This window comes from Hordeum vulgare, chromosome 5H (genome assembly GCF_904849725.1).
Source record: "Hordeum vulgare subsp. vulgare chromosome 5H, MorexV3_pseudomolecules_assembly, whole genome shotgun sequence".
Taxonomy (NCBI): Eukaryota; Viridiplantae; Streptophyta; class Magnoliopsida; order Poales; family Poaceae; genus Hordeum; species Hordeum vulgare.
This window is the reverse complement of record NC_058522.1, coordinates 538,096,062-538,122,236: the sequence shown is the minus strand read 5'-3', so window position 1 is coordinate 538,122,236 and position 26,175 is coordinate 538,096,062. Positions and strand designations below refer to the sequence as shown.

The 26,175-nt window shown below is 42.1% G+C and overlaps 1 protein-coding gene and 2 pseudogenes across 1 annotated transcript; 2 read left to right on the top strand and 1 right to left on the bottom strand.

The window, feature by feature from the left end:
• The first annotated feature begins 16,233 nt into the window (after positions 1 to 16,233).
• Positions 16,234 to 17,619, top strand: LOC123397186 (annotated as a pseudogene).
• Positions 17,620 to 19,617: 1,998 nt separating this feature from the next.
• On the top strand, positions 19,618 to 22,453 carry LOC123452502 (elongation factor 1-alpha). Its single transcript, XM_045129158.1, has 3 exons — positions 19,618 to 19,706; positions 20,411 to 20,888; positions 21,390 to 22,453. The coding sequence occupies exons 2-3, from the start codon at positions 20,427 to 20,429 to the stop codon at positions 22,269 to 22,271; spliced, it is 1,344 nt and encodes a 447-aa protein (XP_044985093.1). The 5' UTR covers positions 19,618 to 19,706; positions 20,411 to 20,426; the 3' UTR covers positions 22,272 to 22,453.
• A 2,454-nt stretch (positions 22,454 to 24,907) lies between these two features.
• On the bottom strand, positions 24,908 to 25,754 carry LOC123398595 (annotated as a pseudogene).
• Between the last annotated feature and the right edge of the window lie 421 nt (positions 25,755 to 26,175).

Sequence of the window (26,175 nt, the reverse complement as noted above, 5' to 3'; positions counted from 1 at the left end):
TACACTAGATGCATGCTGGATAGTGGTCGATGTCTGGAGTAATAGTAGTAGATGCAGAAAGTATCGGTCTACTTGTCTCGGACGCGATGCCTATATGTATGATCATTGCCTTAGATATCGTCATGACTTTGCGCGGTTCTATCAATTGCTCGACAGTAATTTGTTCACCCACCGTATTATTTGCTATTTTGAGAGAAGCCTCTAGTGAACACTATGGCCCCCGGGTCTACTTCACACCATATTTTCAGCCTTACAATTTTGCTTTGTTGCACTTTCCGCCTTCAGATCTCACTTTGCAATCAATCTTGAAGGGATTGACAACCCCTTTATAGCGTTGGGTGCAAGCTCTTTTGTGTTTGCGCAGGTACTCTGGACTTGGCGTGATTCTCCTACTGGATTGATACCTTGGTTCTCAAACTGAGGGAAATACTTACTGCTTCTGTGTTGCATCGCCCTTTCCTCTTCAAGGGAAAAACCAACGCAAGCTCAAGAGGGAGCAGAAGGATTTCTGTTGCCGTAGCAGGCTCCCACATGTTCCACGATGATCTCATCGGATGAACCATGATGTCAAGGATTCAATCAATCCCGTATATAATTCCCTTTGCATGTCGATAACTTGCCCGAGATTCGATCGTCGGTATCCCTATACCTTGTTCAATCTCATTACCGGTAAGTCTCTTTACTCGTTCCGTAGCACATCATCCCGTGACTAACTCCTTAGTCACATTGAGCTCAATATGATGATGTTCTACCGAGTGGGCCCAGAGATACCTCTCCGTTACACGGAGTGACAAATCTCGATCTCGATTCGTGCCAACCCAACACACACTTTCGGAGATACCCGTAGCGCACCTTTATAGTCACCCAGTTATGTTGTGACGTTTGATACACCCAAAGCACTCCTACGGTATCCAGGAGTTGCACAATCTCACGGTCGAAGGAAAAGATACTTGACATTCGAAAATCTTTAGCATACGAACAACATGATCTAGTGCTATGCTTAGGATTGGGTCTTGTCCATCACATCATTCTCCTAATGGTGTGATCCCGTTATCAATGACATCCAATGTCCATGATCAGGAAACCATGATCATCTATTGATCAACGAGCTAGCCAACTAGAGGCTTGCTAGGGACACGTTGTGATCTATTTATTCACACATGTATTACCGTTTCGTGTTAATACAATTATAGCATGAACAATAGACGATTATCATGAACAAGGAAACATGATAATAACCATTTTATTATTGCCTCTAGGGCATATTTCCAACATAAGGCAATAAGCATAGGAAGGCAAAACAAAGTGCAGCTTCAAAACCTTCAACATAAAGAGAGAGAAATTGATATTATTGAAATATCTATAAGCATATGTTCCCTTCTCATAATAATTTTCAATGGGATCATGAATAAACTCAACAATATAACTATCACATAAGGTATTATTTCCATGATCCACATGCAAAAAGGTACTCTTACTCTCCACATAAGCATAATCTTTGGGGAGCCCATGGTTAGGACATTTTAGCATTAAAGTTTTCAGTCTCCCCCAAGCTTGAGCTATGCTTTCTCTGTCACGAGACCAAAAGTTATAAATATAGTTCCCGTCTCGATGTATTTCATGAGGAGGATAAAACCTTGCATAAAAAGAGGCATAAGATCTCGATGTATTTCATGAAGAGCAAAGACAAGCGTTGTCACTCTTTGGTAGAGCTCACGAGGGTTCTCATCCTCAATCATAACATATTCATCGGCCTCACCAAGTATCACTTCATAGTTAGAGCGTTTAATACTAGAACTTCCCTTGCACATGGAAATGGTGTGCTCCCAACAGTCTTTGGCACGAGTGAAGGGACACAAATGAGCAAGATCTTCAGTGGGAACTTTGGCTTGAAGGATGAACAAGGCAGAGTGATTGAGTTGATTATCGACCTCTTCTCTTGGAGTGAGGTTTCTTGGATCATGTGGGTAGTAGCCTTGCTCAATGATTCTCCAAACTTGTGTTGAGTTGTGATTCAAATGAGCCTTGATATGAAAAACCCAGTTAGCAAATTCATTCTTAACAAGCTTAGGAGGAGGACTGAGGTTAATAATATGTGGTGGATGAATTGGTCCTCCATAGACCACGGGAGGAGGAACCGAGGCGAAGGTATTTGCCCCACTCGTTCCTTGAGGCAATTTATTTCTATCACTACTAGCATTTCCCTTTTTGGAGTTGGTTCCAATGTCCGAAGTTGTGGGATTAACCATATGCAACATATTGGTAGACGATTTGAAGCCATCAAGGAAATCTTTGAGCATGTTTTTGACCTCGATAGCCACTCAGGATCTAAAGGTGGACATGGCATCATTTAGATCCTCTAGGGTGATCGAGTTTGCAACAGCTGCCTCGGGTCACTCCACAACCCGATCCTCGTCGTCAGCCATACTATTTGCATGGTGAAACCCTTAATAAAGAGATGAGGCTCTCATACCAATTGAAAGGATCGATATGGTTGACTAGAGGGGAGGTGAATAGGCAACTAACAATTTTTAAGCTTTTCTTAAACAAATTAAGTTTAGCAACAAATAGGTTGTCTAGATATGCAACTAAGCGAACAACCTATATGATGCTACCAATAGGAATAACAAGTAAATAATTAATACAAGTAAAGGTAAGAAGTAACCACAAGTGGAACCGATGAAGATGAGGATTTGTTTCCAAAGTTCATTCCCTTTGAGGGGAAGTACGTCTCCGTTGGAGTGGTGTGGAGGCACAATGCTCCCTAAGATGCCACTAAGGCCACCGTATTATCCTCACGCCCTCACACAATGCGAGAAGTTGTGATTCCACTATTGGTGCCCTTGAAGGCGGCGACTGAACCTTTACAAACAAAGTTGGTGAAATCTCCACAACTGAATTGGAAGCTCCCAACGAGACCACGAAGCTTCACCACAATGGAATATGGCTTCGAGGTGGCCTCTTCTGTATAGGGTGCTCCAACACCAAAGAGTAACAAGATCCGCGAGGATTAATGAGGGCAGTAACTTTTCTCTTGGTGGAAGTGTGGATCAAGGTCTTCTCATCCAAACCCTAGAGCATCAACAAGGATTGATGGCTAGGGAGATAGATCGGGCAAGTTTGAGCTCGGGAGTAGCAATGGATCTTCGAGCAGTAAAAGGTAAGGTCTCCTCGGGGAAGAAGACCCCTATATATAGAGGGGGAAATCTAGTCGTTATTCTTCCCAACGACTCAGGTAAGCGGCAGTACCGTGCAGGTGGGCGGTACTTTCGCTTGCACGGAAGTACCGGCCAGGACACGCGACAAAACACGGCCAAAGGGGCGGTAATTCCGCCAGAGTGATACTACCTCCCTGCTCCAAGCGGTACTTCTGCTTAGTTTTATCAAAGGGTAACACAGATACCAAAATAAATACTTAAGCGAAAGTGGGAGCGGTAAGGGGAGGGTGGCAGTACCGCTGGAGCGGTACTAGCGCTTCCCCTCGGCGGTACTTCTGCTCAAAAATTAAAAAGACTATGAGGATACCATAAGAAAATTATAAGCAGAAGAGAGACTATCCGTGGAGGGCGACAGTCCGCTCCAGCGGTACTACCATTCCCAAAGTGGTACTTCCGCTTAGGTAACTTCTGGTTTCAACAGGAGAGCTCCATTGCTCCGGGAAACAGATGGGGTTCAAGAGTGAGAGAGTTTGTTCCACCCAACCTTTCCATACGCGTATCCTCTCTTGATAGTACGGGATTACCTATGAATCAAGTCCACCAGCACTAAATTGATAGCTAAGCATCGTCTTCTCTTTCAATCACTAAGGGGAATATGACTGTCTCGTGCCACCTAGTAATTCTCTGAAAGTTTAGTGCACACGATTAGTCCGCAAGGGGCATCGTCATCAACCACCAAAACTGCTTAGGATAAATTATGCTCTTACATATGTTCGTATCGTTAATCATATTCATTATACCTCTCATCTTGAACATTGTGATAATTCATGAGTTGTTACTCTCGTTCTTGAGGACATGGAATAATTGTTGTTATAAGTAATTATGTGATGTTGGTATTCGTTCGATAGTTTGATGATGTGTATGTTGCTCTTCCTTTAGTGTTGCCATTTGAACGTCGACTACATGACACTTCACCATATTTGGGAATAAGGGAAAGCATTGGGAGTAATAAGTAGATGATGGGTTGCGAGAGTGGCAGAAACTTAAACCCTAGTTTATGTGTTATTCCTTAAGGGGTTGATTTGGATCCATATGTTTCATGCTATGTTTAGATTTATCGTAATTCTTCTTTTGTAGTTGTGGAGGCTTGCGAGAGGGGGTAATCATAAGAGGGATGTTTGTTCAATTAAGAACAACACCCTAGCACCAATCCATCCACATATCAAATTAGAGCATGAATGAGCTAAACATGATGAACGTGACTAGACAATAAATCTCATGTGTCCTCGAGAGTGCTTTACTTTATATAAGAGAACTTCCAAGCATGTCCTTTGCTATGAAAAGGTTGGGCCACCTTGCTACACCTTAGTTACAATTGTTACTTGTCACTTGTTACAAATTGCACTACTATCAAACTATGTGTTATCGCTACTCTCGGTGCTTGCAAGAATTACCTTCTTGAAATCATTTGTCATTTCCTTCTGCTCTTCGTTGGGTTCAACACTATTACTTATTGAAAAGACTACGATTGATCCACTATACTTGTGGGTCATCAGTGTCGCCCGGGATGCGACACTCGGAGGAGGGGAGGAACTGGTTCATTGTGAATTCTCATTTCTCAACATTTGGTGAACTCATTAATCTTGCGATTTTTGTCATAGCATAACTACCCGTGCCTTTCAACGCAAGAAAAAAATCATAATCTTCAATGGTCATAATCGCATTTTTGTTGCACTATCAATCCCGTTTTCATTAAATCGTGAACAATTTTTGAAAAATCTGAACTTTTTTAAACTAGTGACCATATTTAAAATCATGAATATGTTTCAAATTCTGAGTATAATTTATCTAACATACCGCAAAAAGCACTAATTATTTTATTATTAACTACAAAAGTGCTCGTGCTTGCACCAGTGGATGTATGTATGTATGTATGTATGTATGTATATATATGTATGTATGTATGTATGTATGTATGTATGTATGTATGTATATAAAGGGATTGACTATTCGTCATCGTGGATGAAGAATAATTATTCTTAATCCCTCTCTATTTTCACATCAATGCACCATAATTTTATGTTTCATATATATTTTATTTCATTTGTAAATAGAGTCCATAAAAAATAAATCATCAAAGTAAATATTTTATGTCACGTAAAATTATAAACATAAAACATAGTGTAAAATATACATGAAATGCGATTTTTCTGATCTAATGACCTATACTTTTGTTTTTTTAATTAATTTTTACGTAATAAATCAATATAAATGTAACTATTGTTATTCCGAATGTAATTTATTTATGAAACGATCGTAAGATTAACTAGGTGAAGAATAAGTTATTCTGCATCCTGGATGATGAATAGAATTCTATTCATCATCCAGGATGCAGAATAACTTATTCTTCACCCAGATAATCTTACGATCGGTTTATAAATAAATTACATTTGAAATGCAAATAGTTACATTTATATTGATTCACCACATAAAGTTTGACATAAGAAAACAAAATATAGGTCATAAGACCAGAAAAATGTTGTTTTATGTATATTTTACACTATGTATTTGTGTTTGTAATTTTACGTGACATAGAATATTTTTTACAATGAATATATTTCTTACGATCTCTTTTTATGTATGAAATAACACAAAATGGACGGAACGTAAAATTACAGTGCATTGACACGAAAATAGAAAGGGTAAAGAATAACACGTAATATATATGTATGTATGTATGTATGTATGTATGTATGTATGTATGTATGTATATATATATGCTTAGACAGTTGAAAAATACCACTCAAACAACTTTAGAAGTAAACAAAGAACCATAACAGAACAACATTGTTAGAACAATTAATATTTTTATTTTATAAATCAACTTTATCGAAGAATATAATAAGTAAACATAGATATGCTCTTATTTGATGATCCAAGTTGCATGGTCTCGATTATTGAATTGGGACGTGCAAGTTGAAACAAATTATGTTGTCGAAATAGAAGTACAATAGTTATCCAAAGTATTGGGATAAACTTTCTGAATAAAATGGATAATAATTTCAGTTTAAATGGCTAAAAAAGTGTAGTTAGATCTCATTACTGCATGCCTAAGGCTAAAACCCAAGAATATCCATGAAGATTCATTGATGATTTGCATGATTGTTCCTCATTCTCGATGCCACATGAGACTTCACATTTTATGGTATAAACAAATATTCACAAACCTAATATCTGAACCATGCAATATTTAAATATAGCTTGTTATTCCCCGAAAATGTATGCGTGACATGCATATTTAGTTACTACTCCCTTCTTATACTTCATTGTAGATTTTCAAGAGGCCCACAAGGAATTATTATTCATGTCTCTTCAACTCTATTAGAATTCAAATTTTGGCTCTATTTTTTTGGAGATGTTTTTTCACAGAAAATCCATGCATAAAAAAACATTATTCAAATTCTAATGGTGTAAGATTTCTTATTTTAATTCATGATGCTTGTGATCCGTGTTGGGTTTTCTGTGAAGACAAATGGATGATGCAACATAATATAGGTAAGTATTTCCCTCGGTAAAAAACCAAGGTTTATTGAACAAATAGGAATAACAACCACCCCTCGTCTTGAGCAACTACACACTAAAGAAACAAATACTTGCACAACGCACGCAAGAGGGTTGTCAATCCACTTGTCTCGTTACTTGCAGGCAAATAAGTAATGTAGTTGAAAGTTCCAAAGTGAAAAGTAAATAACAAGTAATTAAAGTTAGCGAGGAAATTATAGCGTTTGTAAATTTATAAGTAAATAGAACCGGAGGCCATAGTGTTCCCTAGTGGCATCTCTCATGAAAGCAAGCATGCAATGGGTAGACAAATTACTGTTGGGCAATTGATAGAAAAGCGGATGATTGTGTGTTTTTCACGGCAATGATCGTGTGTATATAGGCATCATGTCATAAGCAAATAGGCAGACTCCTGCCTGCACCTATTAGTATTACTCCATCCATCGACTGCTATCAAGCATGCATCTAGAGTATTAAGTAAAACAAAGTAATGCTTGAAGAATGATGACATGATGTAGACAAAGAGAACTTAATTAATATGAATGAACCCCATCGTTTTATCCTTAGTGGCAACAATACAAAGACGTATCTTGTCCCCTACTATGTCACCGGGATATGGAAATCCGGGAGATTTGCACCCACTACAACACACCTCTCTCACTAAAGAATGATCAATCTACTTGGGCAAAGCAAATCAATAAATCAGAGGAATTTACGAAGCTATGATGATCATGCACATAAGAATCATACTTAGAATTCAAAGAAGACTCAAATATTTATCATGAATAGTCTGAACATAAACTAACAATTCATTGGATCCCAACAAACACATCGCACAAAAGAGTTACATCAGATATAGATCAAAGCAAAGATGTGATGATAATTGTATTGAAGATCAAGAGAGAGAGAGAGATAGCCATCTAGGTACTAACTATGGACCCGTATGTCTATGGTGAACTACTCACACATCACCATGGGAGCAGTCAGGTTGATGTAGAGGTCCTCCGTCATCGATTTCCCCTTCGACGGGGCACCGGAAAGGGCTCCAGATGGCCTCACGGTGGAACAAAGACTTGTGGCGGTGAAAATGTGTTTCGGGGTGCTCCCTAGGTTTTTTTGCGATTAATGTGAATTTATAGGATGAAGAGGTACGCGAGAAGGCAACCGAGGGGAGCATGAGGCAACACGGCGCCCCCCTGGGCACGCCCTGTTGTGCGGTGCTCCTCTCGTGAGGCTTCTAGCCTCCTTCCGACGCTTTGAGGTCTTCTTTTCATCCAAAAATATCACCAAAAAGTTTCATGGCAACTGGACTTTGTTTGGTATTGTAAACTTGGAAAGCTAAAAACAAGCAGAAAACAGCAAGTGACACAAAGCACTGGGTCAATAGGTTAGTGCTCAAAAATAATATAAATTGGTGTGTAAATACCCAAAAATTATTCTAGAAATATAATTTAATATCATGGAACAATAAAAAATTATAGATACGGTGGAAACGTATCAGTATCCCCAAGCTTAATTCCTACTCGTCCTCGAGTAGGTAAAGGACAAAAAGAGAAAAAAATATGTGACATGCTTCCCAACATGTAATCTATTGCAGGTTTGATCATTGAGAAATGTTGAATTAACAAACATCAACATAGCAATGCTTATAAACACAAGCAACATAGTCATCAAGTTTCAAAGCATACGATGTTTAAAGAATGTTCACCCCCTATCCAGTTTATCATATAAATATAGCACGGCTCCGTCCTCACCACATAAATACAAATGTTAAGCAGCATTGTGTCAATTAAAGTAATTGGATAGTACTTTTTAATGCGCTTCAATTTTTTATTACTTGCGCAATATATGGGCGTCAACCAAGAATATAACATAACGGTGGAATAAAATATGGTGGTAGGTTTCAAATGGGTGAAAATGGAGAAGAAAGTCTCGCATCAAGTAGGCGTATCAACGGGCTATGGAGATGCCCATCAATATATATCAATGCGAGGATTAGGAGTTTCCATGCAACAAATGCACTAGAGCTATAAGTGTACGAAAGCTCAAATGAAGATAAGTGGTTGTGCATCCAACTTGCTCGCTCATGAAGACCTCGGGCATTTGAGGAAACCTGTCATTGTAATATGTAAGCCAATTTCTATAATGAAAAATTCCCACTAGCATATGGAATTGACAAATCAAGAGATTCTCTATATGAAGAACACGGTGCCACTTTGAGCCACAAGTGTGGAATAAGAAGTAGTAGCACTGCCCCTTCTCCCTTTTCTCTCATTTTTTATTTTCTTTTTTTTCTTTTTTTGTTCAGAGCCTCATCCTGACTTGTGCGGGTTCATTGTCTCCATCTCCTTGTCCTCACTGAGAGAGTGCACTATGATAGAGGCAAAGTTGTCCTTGTCTTTCGATGAGATGGTGGTTATCATTTTGGTGGAGTAGACTTTAATGATCCGACTATGAACGTGTGAGGATGTCGCTCCTTAGCAATCGCTAAACCAACTCCAAGAGGTTATTAACCACGTCGGAGCACGATTAATCTGACCACAAGGGTATGTTTCCTTCACATAAATGAAGAACAAGCAAGAGACTAAGATTGCAATCTGGATATTGCGAATATAAGAGGAAAGTTTTATTGATGAAGGTGGGGTTCTATGATGCCTTTATCTACTAGTAGAACACAAACGAAGAACACAAAGTTGCAACTATGACGAACTTGTAATTTAAACAAAACCCAAGTCTAAACGGCGCCCTAAGGGTTGTATATATGGGGGGATAGAGGAGGAATTTCGTGACCGCTTGGAGGCGGGGTTCGAAACCGACCCTAACTCACTTTCCCCACACATACGAACTCTAAAATAGCCTATAATATGGTATTTTGAAATTACATGGGCGTGGTCCAAAAATAAGGTGGCGCGACACCTATAATAGCATATGGCCGAAATTTATAAAGTGACGTCTTGAATATTTCGCCCAAGCCTTCATGCTCTCCTTATGGTGGCTTCAAAGTGCAAAAATCACCAGTGGAAGCTCCATTGTTCTTCCCCGCGCGTGCACCTTCTTCTCCATGCTTGATCTACGGATATCCTTCTTATCCATGGTAGGCCCTTCATTCATAAGTACAACAAAATTATCTAACTTAGGCAGCATCATATGTTCATGAACTTTAGAAGGATTTCTAAGAAACGAAAGTACCTAGTAATTCAATTAGCGTGCACAAGCTCTAAGAACTGGTCCAGTATGTATAGCAGCTGGGGATGTGGGTGTAAAAATGGTATTGATGTCCTCATCACCCTAATAATGTTGATCATCACACTTTTATTTACTTACAACTCAACATGAAGAGTGATATGATATGACTATATGAATGCCTCTGGTAGTGTACTAGGATGTGTAATGATCTAGCATAGTAAAAGATATGAAAAACGGGCACCCCATGTAAACATCATGCTAGCTATCTTACGATTATGCAAAGCAATATGACAATGGAAGTATAAGTCATATGAAGTGACGGTGAAAGTTGCATGGCAATATATCTCGATGGAAATGCCATGATAGGTAGGTATGATGGTTGTTTTGAGGAAGATATAATGAGGCTTATGTGCAACAGAGCGTATCATGTCATGGGGTTTGGATGCACCGGTGAAGGTTGCACCGATCCTCGAGGTGAGAATGAGCAATCCACGGTATCGAAGATGCTAGCAAATATGTGGAGGTGAGAGTGTGTATATCCATGGTTCAAATTAGTCATAGAGAACTCACATACTTACTGCAAGATTTTATTAGCTTTCTTGAAGCAAAGCACTACTCGCAGGCCCCATGGGAGGAGGTTGGTACGAGTTAACCATCGTGCGTCCCCGACTAAAACAACACTAGGATTTGAACGAGGAATAAGTATGCTCACACATCATCACCATGCCATAAAAATATTTGGATGAACAACAAGTTAACATAAATAATTCATGATATTCTTATCAACCGATGATCATGCACTCATGCTTTTTCACATTACCACATTAATATCATTAACCACAATTTCTCTTTTATGTGCTACATGTGGTTTTGATTATGCACTCATTGAATACCTATTATACTAATCTTATAACACATACAAATTATTGTCGCTATTTATTAACTCTCAAACAAATATAAGTGAATAACGAGAGTGTAATTTTTTTTTTAAAATCTATACGCCATCTTGCCCTAAAAGATATAAGTGAAATACTCGAGGAACCGCTAAGCTCAATAGATATATGTGAAGCACAAAGAGTATTCTAACAAATCATGGTGAACGTGTGTCTCTCCCATATAGATGTATTCAGAGAACAATGATTGCCGACAACCAAAACAAAAAGCAAACCAAAGCAAACGACGCTCCAAGCAAAACTCATATCATGTGATGAATAAAAATATAGCTCCATGTGACATACCGATGGATTAACACAAAGAGGGGATGTCTTACGGAGCATCCCCAAGCTTAGACACTTGGGTCTTCCTTAGAATATTACCTTGGGGTGCCTTGGGCATCCCCAAGCTTAGGCTCTTGCCGCTCCTTATTCTTTTGTTCATCGCAGTAACACCCAAAACTTGAAAAACTTCAGAACACAAAACTCAACAAAAACTTCACGAGATCCATTAGTATAATAAGCACATCAAATACTTTAGGTAATTATTAATTTATTCATATTGTATTATTACATAATGTATTGTATTCTAACTTCTCCATCACTTATACCCCTCGATATAATCCATAGCATCATCAAAACAAGCAAATTATGCATGCACAAAATAGAATCTGACTAAAACAGAACAGTTTGTAATGATACAGTTAATTACCATACTTCTGTAACTCAAAAAATTCTGAAAAATAGGACGACCTGGGAATTTGTATAGCAAAACCGTGTAAAAATTACAAATAAAAACACATTTTGCACTAGACGCTAAAGTTTTAGTTTTTGCACCGTATCAAATCTACTAATCATGCAAGTCATCCCAAAGGTTTTACTTGGCCCAAGCACAAGTTTAAACACAAAAACATAATAATTACAAAGGCAACAATTTACACAAACATAAAGTAAAAAGAAAAAATTAAGATAACTATTGGGTTGCCTCCTAACTAGCACTATTGTTTTACGCCCCTACCTAGGCATAATGCATACAATTCAAGTGTTGTCATCTTTGGTAGCATTCACATCTTGGGTTGTATGTTCACGAGGAAGCCTTTCAAATACAATAGTAAACACATCAACAAGCAATATCCTATCATTATTAATACTAATCTCCTCAAAACCTTCCGTATTCTCTCTTACTATCCAAGAATATTGTTTACTGATGGCGTTGAAAACTTGTTTGATAATATCAATAGGAGGAACATCTTTTCTAATATTTTTTATCAAAAGTATGGCTATCTTGGAACACATGCCTCATCATATAGTCCTCATTTTATAAATTTCCATCTGTCACACGATGTTCACGACTCATACTGTAGCGATCAAAGATATCTCGAGCCTCTCAAACTATATAGTCAAATTCGCGCATTATGATAAGAGTGGCTATATTCTTAGCCTTAGGGTAATTTATGACTGACAACTCATAGAAAAGCCTTTGGAAAGTAGGGTAAGTACGCATAAATCTTCTTTCAAGTTTAAGAACAAGAGCAGAAATAACATTGGCATAACTTTTGGTTCTTGTAAGGATTGGAGTATCCTTGCAAGCTAAAGAACCCGTACAATTAAATAATTCTTGGATAATGCTTTTCCATGTGATGTTCCAATTCCCCACAACAACAAAAATTACATATCATCGTAGGGGAGTTTCCTCTCTTGGAGTTTGACCTCCATCACCGTTTTCAATGATAAAGTTAGACATGATTAGCAACTTCAAGTGAGCGACTAGCACACAAAACAAGCAAACCAGCAAACAAGCAAAGGTAAATATTTTTGTATTTTTTATTTTTATGGAGCAAGAAAAATATAATAGCAAATAAAAAGAAGAACAAGTGAATGGTACTTTGTGTGAAGTGGCTTGATAGTAGGTTGATGATATTCACCGACAACGGTGCCAGAAATCCTTCCTGATGCTTGTGATCTGCGTTGATTTTTGCGTGAAGAGGAACAGATGATGCAACACAACACAGGTAAGTATTTCCCTCACTAAAGAACCAAGGTTTATCGAACCAATAGGAGTAACAACCAACCCCCGCCTTCAGCAACTACACACAAAATAAACAAACACTTGCCCCCAACACGGACAAGAGGGTTGTCAATCCCCTTATCTCGTTATTTGCAAGCAAGTAAGTAGTGTGTTGAAAGTTGCAACATGATAAGTAAGTAACAAATAATTAAAGGCAACGAGGAAATTATAGTGTTTGTAAATTTATAAGTGAATAGACCCGCGGGCCATAGTGTTCCCTAGTGACATCTCTCATGAAAGCAAGCATACGGTGGGTAGACAAATTACTGTTGTGCAATTGATAGAAAAGCGGATGGTTGTGCGATATTCACGGCAATGATCGTGTGTATATAGGCATCACGTCATAAGCAAATAGGCAGATTCCTGCCTGCACCTATTACTATTACTCCATCCACCGACCTCTATCGAGCATGCATCTAGAGTATTAATTAAAACAGAGTAATGCTTGGAGAACAATGGCATGATGTAGACAAAGAGAACTTAATTAATATGAATTAACCCCATCGTTTCATCCTTAGTGGAAACAATACAAAGACGGATCTTGTCCCCTACTATGTCACTCGGATATAGAAATCCGTCAGATTGAACCTACTACAACATGCCTCTCTCACTAAAGAAAGATCAATCTACTTGGTCGAAGCAAATCAATAGATCAGAGTGATTTATGAAGCTATGATGATCATACACATAAGAACCATATTTAGAATTCAGAGAAGTCTCAAATATTTATCATGAAAAGTGTGAACATAAACCCACAATTCATCGGATCCCAGCAAACGCACCGCACAAAAGAGTTACATCGGATATATCAAAGTGAAGATGCGATGGTCATTGTATCGAAAATCAAGAGAGAGAGAGATAACCATCTAGGTACTAACTACGGACCCGTAGGTCTATGGTGAACTATTCACACATCACCATGAGAGCAACAAGGTTGATGTAGAGGTCCTCCGTGATCGATTCCCCCTTTGGTAGCGCACCGGAAAAGGGCTTCAGATGGCCTCATGGCAGAACAGAGACTTGTGGCGGCGGAAAAAGTGTTTCGGGGTGCTCCCCGGGGTTTTTGGGATTAATGTGAATTTATAGGACGAAGAGGTATGCCAGGAGGCAGCCGAGGGGAGCACTACACAACACGGCGCCCCCTGGACGCACCCTGTTGTGTGGTACTCCTCTCGTCAGGCCTCTGGCCTCCCTCCGAAGCTTTCAAGTCTCCTTTTGGTCCAAAAAAATCACCAAAAAGTTTAGTGACAATTGGACTTTGTTTGGTATTATAAACCTAAAAAGCTAAAAATATGCGGAAAACAACAACTTACATAGGGCATTGGGTCAATAGGTTAATGCTCAAAAAATAATATAATTGGTGTATAAATACCCAAAAAGTATCCTAGAAAGATAATATAATAGCATGGAAAAATAAAAAATTATAGATACGTTGGAGACATATCAATTGGCAAGGAAAACACTTGATAATCTTCTCTAGACATTACAACAAACACTGGTATACAACTCAAATCAACATATGTACCTCCGCATGACACAACCCAGCAAACTTCATGTCGTTGTAGCACAACCACCAGCGCACGAGGAGCAGAGCACTAGCTTGTGAAGGGAACTTGTCATCTAGACGCTCGATGATACCACCAATCCCCACTCAACTACCTATATCGACGGGGCAGACGCCAATAAGAAGGAGATTGAGAAACTATAGCCGCATGACATAGAGCAAAACAAAGATAACTGAATCGAACACATAAAAATTATACTCGAATGAACTACAATGGAAACCGAGAGATGGACATGTAAATTCTGAATTGCACTTGACGCATGCAATTTTTTACAACCTGGATGCAAACATCAACCCGAGAACCTAAACTCAAAGAGTAGAAAGAACTGCATTGAACTATGTTTTTGCACATAAAAAATCCAAAACAAAAAGTGCAAAAACTTTGAACTCCATGGTAGAGGAATCCATAGAGGAGTGCACCACACTACGATCTTCGTGGGGAGTCATCGCTGGTGCTACTGCTCCTCTCACATTCTCGGGTCCACGAGGCCCCTTCCAGCCTCATGGCCGCCATGGTCAACGACACAGAGAAAATAAAGGATGGTACGGTCATGGGGATGGGGGACCAGCATCGATGTGGTACACGATGTGACGAACATGACAAACTTCATGACTTCACCACCGTCTAGTGCATGTCGCGGGGCGGTTGGGTAGAACACATGAAGATGAGGAAAGAATGGTCGGCAAAGAGCAGGCGCCGATGAGCTCATCATCGATCTTGACGTAGAGGAGAGGAAAGTGGGAGCATGGCGGCTCGGGCTCGACGGACCCTAAGTTGTAAGGGAGTGTATTGGAGGCAACTAGTCGCGGGGGAGGAAGGGAGTAGTTGTCGTCCCGAATCCGTCGCCGGGAGGCGCGCCGGGGCGGTTGCCGGCTTTGATCCATCGCCGGGCGCCTTGGGGCGGTGAGAAATTAATGATGGGGACAAAGATATATAAATAGAGATGTGCTATCCCATTAGTGAAATAAGTTGCCTTATATATTATGTACTCCATCCGTCTCAAAATAAATGACTTAAAAATGATTTAACTTTGTACAAAATAAGTGACTTAAAAATAACTCAACTTTATCCTAAATTTAATACAAAGTTGAGCCATTTTTGAGTCGTTTATTTTGAGACTGAAGAAGTAGTTTGCAGAGCGAGCATCAATTATGTTTGAAAACACATGGACCCGTAGTAAAAATATATAGGAATTACAAAGGATGATCCCATGACATTGTCCCTATGTTCTCTTTTATTATCCGGTGCAAATATCTCTCCTTAATAATAAAGCAACTACTGCTTGTGTCGTACGTCGCTGCTGTTTTGCAAAAAAGTCTTTGATGTTTTTGGATATTCAACCCGCAATCCTCATTGAGTTATGAAAAAACGATTCAACATTTTTTGGGGCGGCAGATCGAGCAGCGGCGCTCCCGATCGGATCGGGAGCAGGACGACGGCGGCGAGCACGTGAAGGATGCAGCGAGCACGCTGCCCGGTCGAGAGGAGGAGCAGAGGGGAGGCACGGAGGCGGGGTGTCAAACGCCCGCGCTCGCGAGCAATCAACGCCGATGCAGTGACCGTCCATGGCGACGAGCAGAGGGGAGGCATGGAGGCGGTGCCGTCGGACGTCCATGCTCGCCCGCTGTCAACGCTGACGTAATGACCTTCCATGGCGACTCCTCTGCCGCCGCGCCCCCATACCTCCACCGTTTGCTCCCCTGTCCCTCCGCTCTGCGGTGCCCGTGCTTTCTCCGTCGTCACCGAATCTGGACAAGATCGACATGATCCATCGCATCTCTTGCGACACCCGGCTGCAGCTGCTCGTCGGCCATGCGGGGAGCACGGACGAGCTGCTCGTCGGGCATGTGGGGAACACGGACAAGCTGCTCATCAGCGTCCATCCCACAGATCTGCTTTCCCTAGCTGAATTTGTTACTGTCACAGGTGCTACATGGAGAACACAATTTTGTTGCAACATTGATAAAAGGGCGTGACCAGAAGAAGCGGCCAACTGAATTTGGAATGAACCAAGTCCTCCAGCCATTTCATAGTGAGAAGTTCAATTTCACTAAAGTTAAATCAGAGGAGGTGATCTTCAGGTTCCAAGAAACTGAGAATGATTCTGCCCAGTATTTTGACGGAGCTCCTCCCACTGTTTCAGCTTTTCCTAGCAGCATTTTGATCAACGTTAGTGTGTCTCCATCTCTGATATTACTTCTACCTCGGACAGATTGAAAACTAATTTTTCATTTCAGTATTTTGTGTCACAGGTGAGCCCAATTGGGTACTGTCATGTGCTTTTGATCCCTCAAGTCCAGGAATGCTTACCGCAATGGGTTGATCAAGAGAGCTTCTTACTGGCCATGCACGTCGCGAAGGAGGCAAGAAATCCCTTCTTCAGAGTTGGCTATAATAGTGTGGGTGCCTTTGCAACAATCAATCACCTCCACTTGCAAGTTAGTCATACTCAAACTTCATTGATTATCTCTGCCTTATGCTCCCCTCTCACAAATATTGCTTGTCACGCATACTATCTGAAAGTGCAATATCCAGTCGAAAAGGCGCCAACAGAGGAACTAACAATCGTAGGGAACGGTGTCAGCATTTCTCAGTTGGTGCAGTACCCAGTAAGCGGCTTTGTATTTGAAGGAGGAGCGGCCTGGAGGATCTGTCACAGGTTGTCTCAAATGCCTGTATCTTCTTGCAAGAGAATAACAAACCTTTCATTGTTCTTATCTCTGAATTTGCCAAGAGAGTATTCCTTCTACTACAGGTACAATACTGCAAATGCAACCTCAGTTTTATTTTTAATCTAGAACTAGACTATCGGCTTAATATTTTTATCTCCCTCCCAAATGTTCGATCGACCAGTGCTATGCCGAGAAGCAGACTTCTGGAAAGGCGAGCCAGGAATTTCTCGACATGACAATCAATCCAGCAGTGTCGGAGCTCAGCGACCATCTGGTTCTGAAGAGGAGGAAGGACTACGACGAAGCATCTGAGGCAACGTTATGCAGGTTTTTGGTTGAAGCATCCCTGTCTGGAGCAGAGTTCCAGGAGCTGAAGAGGTGCGTCTTGGAGTCCCTGGCCAGTGCAAGTCCTGAATAGTAGAGATGAAACCAGTTTTTAGGTGCTTATCAGTAATGTTGGGTGTGCTAAGTTGTTTCAGACATGCTGTCAACTCTGAAACCGGCATAGGCGTGAGGGCCTCTGATGAGTCATCCGTTTGTTCCATATATCCGTAAATGATAACTTGTACATTGTCATTGAGCGTTTCGGAGTTGAATTACTCTTTTTTTAGAAAGATGGGGGCTGAATTACCGTGGCAGTGTAGATGTTTTCAGCCAAAACCCTGAACACCATAATATTCAATCATCCATGCGCTACGGAGGCTAATGTCACACTCGGACGTACAATTGTTTCCCAACTACTCTTGTGTTGTTCTCTAAAAAAAGAAAAACTACTCTTGTATTATTCCTAACTAATCTTGTCACACCATACTATATTGGAATTCTCTCTAAAATATCTAACAATGACCTATTAGCTCAGCTGGTTAGGTCGCACGTTCGAGACTTGCATGGGCCAATTTTCTTTGGCATTTATTTTTCCATGGCGACGAACAGAGAGGAGGCATGGAGACGGGGCCGTCGGACGCGCGCTCTCGCCCGCTGTCAATGCCAACGTAGTGACCTTCCATGACGGCTCCTCTGCCGCCGCGCCCCCATACCTCCACCGTTTGCTCCCCCGTCCCTCCGCTCCTCAATGTCCGTGCTTTCTCCGCTGTCACCGAATCTGGACAAGATCGACAGGATCCATTGCATCTCGCGCGACACCCGGCTACAGCTGCTCGTCAGCCATGCGGGCAGCACGGACGAGCTGCTCGTCGGGCATGTGGGGGAACACGGACGAGCTGATCGTCAGCGTCCATCCCACAGGCCTGCTTCTGCTTCTGTTGCAACACAAAGAAAAGTGTAGTGGAGTAGGTACTGATCCGCTCCAGAAACAGGGCACACAGCCAAACAGATGTGCAGTATATTCGGATAGACACTGAAATAAATGATGGTTGTGACAAAATCCATGTACTGAATAACTTACCAACATTGCCACTGAAAGGATCTCGAATAGATCACTGAAACAAAGGGCTCCCTACAGCCCGTCTGCCAAATGCAACAGGCTATGCATGCCTCTTTTGTGTTGTTATTACAATCATTAGTGTAGGTTTCAAAAAAAAAGTGAGTTGATAAGACTAAGTTCGAATTGTCATATTTAATGGGTCATAGTTTTTTATTCCAAAAGAAGATGTTACACAAAAATACATGATTGATTTGATAAATTTAGATGTTACCAAAGGTCATGCATGTCTTTGCTGCATGAATTCAACCAATTTTTCTTTGTTTGACCTGCTGTATAATGAATGTAACTCATTCCCCCACCTTGGATCTATCTTTGTTTCAGTTTATTTTTTCTGAAAATTGGTGCTACTTCCGATTGCTCACAATTCCAGTTTTGCTGATATGATACAAGCCCTTGTTTCAGTTTTTTTTTCTGAAAAAATAATGTTACTAGCCAAGGATTAGACCAACAAATTTCATGTTGCTGACTACATATACCTGGACATTGTGGCTTTGACTTGGTTACGGTAATTCTTGGGCATGATGCTAAAGTAATTCTTGAAGTTTCATGTATTCTCCTCTTTCTTCAGTTATCAATTAGCTTAATTGCATACACATGACTAGATATGCTTGCTGCACCTAAGTGTTTGTTCCGCAATGAATCGGTTGAAACGCATGCAACAAACATATTTACTACTTCTTCCGTTCCTAAATATAAGATCTTTTAAAGATTATAGTATAAACTACATACGAATGCATATAAACATATTTTAGAGTGTAGATTCATTCATTTTGCTTTGTATGTAGTCTTCTAGTGAAATGGCTAAAAGGTCTTATATTTAGGAACGGAGGGAGTAGTAGTTTCTACAAACCGTTTGTCCGACCACAACTTTGATAAAATTTGAGAAAACGTGCATTACACGTTAGCATTTACCTTAGCGAGGAAAAAAGAAAAAGCAAATCGCCCACGAAGGCCTCCCTAAAGTCGGCATCCATCGGACCCGGATCCGACGGCCGAGAAGAAACCCTAGCGCCCATCGCTGTCCATATATAGGGCCATTCCTCCCGTCCGAACCCCTCCTCTCAGTCCCCCCCACCCCGCCGCCGCCCCCTCTCGGTTCCTTCTCCATCCTTCCTTGGAGGTGAGCATCCGATCCTTTCCCCCTCCCTGCTTCGATTCGTCGTCCGTTGTCTCGCATAGCTTTCAGATCTGCGTGCCTGCTTCTGTGCAGTAGCTGTGGCCTGCGAGTAGATCGAGTTTTACTCTCTTTTTGAGGTGCTGCATGTCGATTTCCTCCGCGGTTTGAAGGATTTTCTCTGCTGAGCACCGCGTTCTGTTTTGCGCGGGTGCCTGTGCTTAGTAGAGGTAAATCTGCGGGTAGATCTAGCCGCAGGTTCATATATGCGCGGATGCATGACTTTTTTCGTCTTTAATTTTGATGAATATCTGTAAGCTCGTGCCGTAGCCTTGATCTGTAGGTTTTTACTGTTTCTGTTCCGATTTGGCGTCGAGGGATGTTCCCGAATCATCTCCGTGCTTCGTTGCATGTGTTGTTAGATGGATCCGTGTAGTACTTAGGGTTCTGTAGGATCTTTGAGTTCTCTAGGAGAGTTGACAGCATGAATTTCATCGTGTCCTTGTATGGTGATAATTGATTAGATTTGTCTGTTGTTAGCGTTATTACCGCAGTAATTCTTAGATCTAAGAAGTACCTGCAGACTGATTGCTTCAAGTGTAATTCCACCTCGTTAAATGCATCATCTGCTTGTCTGTATGGTCGTTTCACATGTTCACTTGGATCCGTTGTTTCCATCACCTGCTTACCTTGATGTTTCTGTTTGCTAGCTAAGCACGTTCAGCCATGGGTAAGGAGAAGACTCACATCAACATCGTGGTCATTGGACATGTCGACTCCGGCAAGTCGACCACCACTGGCCATCTGATCTACAAGCTTGGAGGTATTGACAAGCGTGTGATCGAGAGGTTCGAGAAGGAAGCCGCTGAGATGAACAAGAGGTCATTCAAGTACGCCTGGGTGCTTGACAAGCTCAAGGCCGAGCGTGAGAGGGGTATCACCATTGATATTGCCCTGTGGAAGTTCGAGACCACCAAGTACTACTGCACCGTCATTGATGCCCCTGGTCACCGTGACTTCATCAAGAACATGATTACTGGTACCTCCCAGGCTGACTGTGCTGTGCTCATCATTGACTCCACCACTGGTGGTTTTGAGGCCGGTATCTCCAAGGATGGCCAGACCCGCGAGCATGCCCTCCTTGCTTTCACTCTTGGAGTGAAGCAGATGATCTGCTGCTGCAACAAGGTATACATGCCATTCCACTTCCAATGCTAAACATCCTTTAAACTGATTTGACATTTGTCTAAGTCTGATTATCTTGCAACACTCATTAGTTATTCTATAATATATATGTAGATCGCCTTGTTGTATCTAATTTAGATTTGTAGTGTTGTTCTACATGCTTGATGTGAATACTCAGAGTTACTTAGGAAATGCCCAGCTTCAGTAGTACTCCTGAATTGTATTGTAATTAATTAACTTTTGTCATGTTGCCAAATTTTGGGTGATTTAATATCATCACTTAACTGATTAGTTCTCATTGTATCTTAATTTATATGTTCTAAACAGCTTGCTTGCTCATTATCTCTTATTCCTGCAACTTCCATCACTTGATTGCTATACATGTTCGCTGTTTCTTATATTTGTTTGCATCACATGTTCGCTGTTTCTTATATTTGTTTGCATCTTTATATACTAGTAATTCAGTTGTGTTGGTCTGATGTGCTTGCTCTGGTTCTGTTACAGATGGACGCCACCACACCCAAGTACTCGAAGGCCCGTTATGAGGAAATCGTCAAGGAAGTCTCTTCCTACCTGAAGAAGGTCGGCTACAACCCTGACAAGGTTCCCTTCGTCCCCATCTCTGGGTTTGAGGGTGACAACATGATTGAGAGGTCCACCAACCTTGACTGGTACAAGGGCCCTACCCTTCTTGAGGCTCTTGACCAGATCAATGAGCCCAAGAGGCCCTCAGACAAGCCCCTGCGTCTTCCCCTTCAGGATGTTTACAAGATTGGTGGCATTGGAACTGTGCCCGTGGGCCGTGTTGAGACTGGTGTCATCAAGCCTGGTATGGTTGTTACCTTTGGGCCCACTGGTTTGACAACTGAGGTCAAGTCTGTTGAGATGCACCATGAGTCTCTCCTGGAGGCGCTTCCCGGTGACAATGTCGGCTTCAATGTCAAGAACGTTGCCGTCAAGGATCTGAAGCGTGGGTTTGTTGCATCCAACTCCAAGGATGACCCTGCCAAGGAGGCAGCCAACTTCACCTCCCAGGTCATCATCATGAACCACCCTGGTCAGATCGGCAATGGCTATGCCCCAGTGCTGGACTGCCACACCTCCCACATTGCTGTCAAGTTTGCTGAGCTGGTGACCAAGATCGACAGGCGATCTGGTAAGGAGCTGGAGGCGCTGCCCAAGTTCCTCAAGAACGGTGATGCTGGTATCGTGAAGATGATTCCCACCAAGCCCATGGTTGTGGAGACCTTTGCCACCTACCCTCCTCTTGGCCGTTTTGCCGTGCGTGACATGAGACAAACGGTTGCTGTCGGTGTCATCAAGGGCGTGGAGAAGAAGGACCCCACCGGTGCCAAGGTTACCAAGGCTGCCATCAAGAAGAAATAGGCGCTATCTAGCTGAAGGATTTTGTTCGCGGTCATTGCTTTTGTTGCTTCAGACTCTTATCCCGGGCGAGCAATGATCTGTCTGTCGTTTAATTACTGTATTTCTATTCCTGCTTCTGCTAAACTCCTGTGCCCTGAGACTGATTTGTTGTGAAATGCAAGTTATTAGATTGCACTTGTTTTTCTGCTGCTTTTGCCAAATGGTTGCATGTTTCTGTCTATCTGTTTTTTATTTACAGAGGTTTGGTTTGCATTTGTTGGTATTGCCTGAATGGTCTTGTTATCTTCTGAGTTCTGGCGGCTGAGATTGCTGGTAGTCTGCAGAACCTGGCTACATCTGTATTCATGCCTGCAATGCTTCTGAGTAACCACGTTTGAATCTCAACCATTATTGGGTTTCTTCCTAAATCCTGTACAGCGAGCTGCCTCTGTTATTTTACGGAAAAAATGCCAATTTCGCATGCTTTGTGTCTCCGTGTCTAAATATTTCACTACGGACTTGTTGTTCTAGAGATGGTGGCTGGCTAGAGACCAACTTTCGGCCTCTCGCAGTCTTAATGGGTTTTGGGCAATTGTTGTTTTGTTCTGAACAAACCTGGCCTAGTTCAGCTCTTAATAGAACTTCTGATAGGCTGTGTGTATTTTGTTATGGTACCAAATCATGTTTATCATTTATATTCGTCTGTGTGACTAGCAAAATGTTACGACACAATTTGCTTTGATGATCTGGTTGTTTACCTCAGATTCTTCTGATTCTTGTCACCCTCCTAATTTCTACTTTTCCCCTTCTCCATCCTTCAGCCTGAGGATTGAGGACCAGCTTGTTGAGGATGGGACTCGAGCAGATTTGGGTCAGTTGATGATTATGTGGATTAGGATGACACCACAACTGAACATCCATATTTTCGGCTGATTCCCATGCTCAGGCGCAAACTCATTCTTTTGTTCTTGCCACTTAGTGCCAAACCGTGAGAATTGTGAAAATAATAATCTATGTGAGATATGTAAAACCGTTGTAACTTTGATTGTGTGCGCTCTCAGTTTGCGGTTTTGTGAGGAACTGTTCATTTTTCTCGCGTGAGATAATTTGAACCTATGATAATGTTGCTTATGTGTGTATAGCTTGCCATTTGGGGCAGCGAAGAATTGATAATTTTCCTTGCGCTCAGATGTTTGAACTCGTGACAAATTTGATTATGTGATTTTTTACTTTCTCCCAAGATTGGTTACGCGGGAAATCGTATGAGAAGTATGTACGTGCATTGCATTGAAGGCTGAAAGATATAGAATTGATAATTTTCCTTGCGCTCAGATGTTTGAACTCGTATTTGGGGCAGCGAAGAATTGATAATTTTCCTTGCGCTCAGATGTTTGCTCAGATGCAGATATACTGAAAGCAAACAGAGAATGCATCCCAGCGTTCGATCTCCCAGCTGGCTCATTGTGAGTGTATAGAGTGGATCAGTGGAGTCGAGTGAACCTAGTTACGGAACGTACTGTCAAATCAAGATTTAGCGTGTAGAGCTAGTAAAGCATGAACGTGGAGCAGAGTCAAGGAATTAGAGGAGTGGAGGGGATCCGAACACGCTCTAAGAGCATCTCTAGTGGAACGTGTAAATTTGAACGTGTATATCTTCATATACACGTCCATATACACCTTGTTAAATTTTACACCTTTCAATTTTTCAGTGAAACGTGTATACACGACGTGGAAATTAGGACGTGCAAAAATCTCGCCCTGCATCTCGCACGCCCGCACGGAGCGCCTCCCCCACGCAGCGCCGCCCGCCCGCCCGCACACACCGCCGCCCGCCCGCACCCCGCCAGCAGCCCGCCCCGCACCGCCGCCGCCCCGCACCCCGCCCCGCCGCCCGCACAACGCCACCGCCAGCCCGCCAGCAGCCCGCCCCGCACCGCCGCCGCCCCGCACCCCGCCGTTGCCCCGCACCCCCGCCCCGCCTCCCGCACAACGCCACCGCCAGCCCGCCCGCACCCCGCCAGCAGCCCGCCCCGCACCGCCGCCGCCCCGCACCCCGCCCCGCCGCCGCCCCGCAACCCGCAGCGTCGCCCCGCCGCCCGCACAGCGCCACCGCCAGCCAGCCCGCACAGCGCCGCCGCCCGCACCCCGCCCCGCACAGCGCCGCCGCCAGCCAGCCCGCCTGCACGCACAGCGCCCCGCACAGCGCCACGAGCGTGGCTGCATCGTGTTTATTTGCACGACGAGTAGCCTCGTGGATGGACGTGTATAACTTCCACGCCCGTATACACGTTCCACTGGGAGGCATTTTTCTGCTAGCAACGTGTATATTTACCATCCACCTCTATATACACCATCCACTAGAGATGCTCTAAGAGCATCTCTAGTGGAACGTGTAAATTTGGACGTGTATATCTTCATATACACGTCCATATACACCTTGTTAAATTTTACACCTTTCAGTTTTTGAGTGGAACGTGTATACATGACGTGGGAATCAGGACGTGTATATTCCAACGGCTATATTTTCAAACGGCTATATTTTCAACTAGGATAAAGCATCAAATAGTTCTTACAACAACTAAGATAAATTATCAAATAGTTCTTACAACAACTAGGATAAAGCATCAAATAGTTCTTACAACAATTAGGACAAAGCATCAAATAGTTCTTACAACAACTAGGATAAAGCATCAAATAGTTCTTACTCTAGGCGACGAGCAAGGATCTCATTCTGCTTAGCTTGGTAGAACTGCTTTTGCATATCAGTCATACCACAAGTGTCTATGAGCATGACCCTCTCATCTAATTCAAACTGTCTCCGTGCATCCTCCCTCTCGTTTCGTGCATCCTCCTTTTTCAGCGCAATCTCCTTTTTTCGCAATTCAAATTGCTGTGCATAGCGATCATTTTTTGCCGCCTCTTTGATGTCATCCTTCTCTTGCTTTGCTGCCCACACAGTTTCTAATGACAACTTGCAAGCACTGTCATCAGCTTTACCTTTCCGCAGTTTGTCCTTCACACCATCAGGTCTTTGCTAATGTTCAAGAGCATCCCTGTGTATCGAGGTAGCATCAGTGCGTACTGAGGATGCATCAGCTAGATCATTGGTGAATGTGCCCGGACTTGCACCTACAGTCTTCTTTTGTTTCTTACGAGAAGTTTCAAGTTCTTTTGTCTGCCACTTTGGATACTTCGAAAGCTCGACATAGCAATGCATCAATGTGAAAGGCTTCTTCTTTTTAAGATCCATTTCCTTGAACATAATGTGTGCATCGTTTGTCTGCACATACAAATGTATTGTGAAAATCTGCACATCACATATAGAATATTGCACAACACATATAGAAGTACAAGATAGACACATACCTTTTCTTCTATAGTCCTTCCGCTTTCTTCCCTATTTAAAATCTGCTGAAGGCAACCACAAAATCTAGCGGTATCTTTGTTAATCAATGTGTAACGGCAATTGATTGCATTATCATTACGCTCCGGCCATGATGACATCTTGTGTGAGTTGTAGTACTCTAAAATTCTAGCCCAATAAGCATCTCTGTTTTGATCTGTCCCGACACTATCCAAACTTGCATTTCCCCATGCTGCTATCAAAATCTTGTCCTCCTCACTAGACCAATTTTTTCCTTTGTTGGATTTTGCTTTCTCTGTTATTGGTGTTGCTTGATGTTGAGTTGATGGGGTTGGTTGCTCTTCAATTGGACTTTCTAGTTGTGTTTGTGTGTAACCAAAACCCATGGTGTCCAAGAAGCTTTCATCACCATCCATCTGCAAACAATCAACAAATACACACATGAATCAACAAATATGTTAGCAAATCAATATAATTTTGGTAGTAGTTTCAGAATTTTTCCCTACAGAGCTCTCTCCCTCCAGCCTCCGCCCCACCCCAGCCCTCCCCACCGAGCTCTCT

What these genes read in the sequence shown, in the direction of transcription:
- LOC123452502 (XM_045129158.1), top strand. Translation starts at nt 20,427, where the DNA reads ATGGGTAAGGAGAAGACTCACATCAACATCGTGGTCATTGGACATGTC. An exon ending in TGATCTGCTGCTGCAACAAG is followed by an intron (nt 20,889 to 21,389) that starts GTATACATGCCA and finishes GTTCTGTTACAG; the next exon opens with ATGGACGCCACCACACCCAA.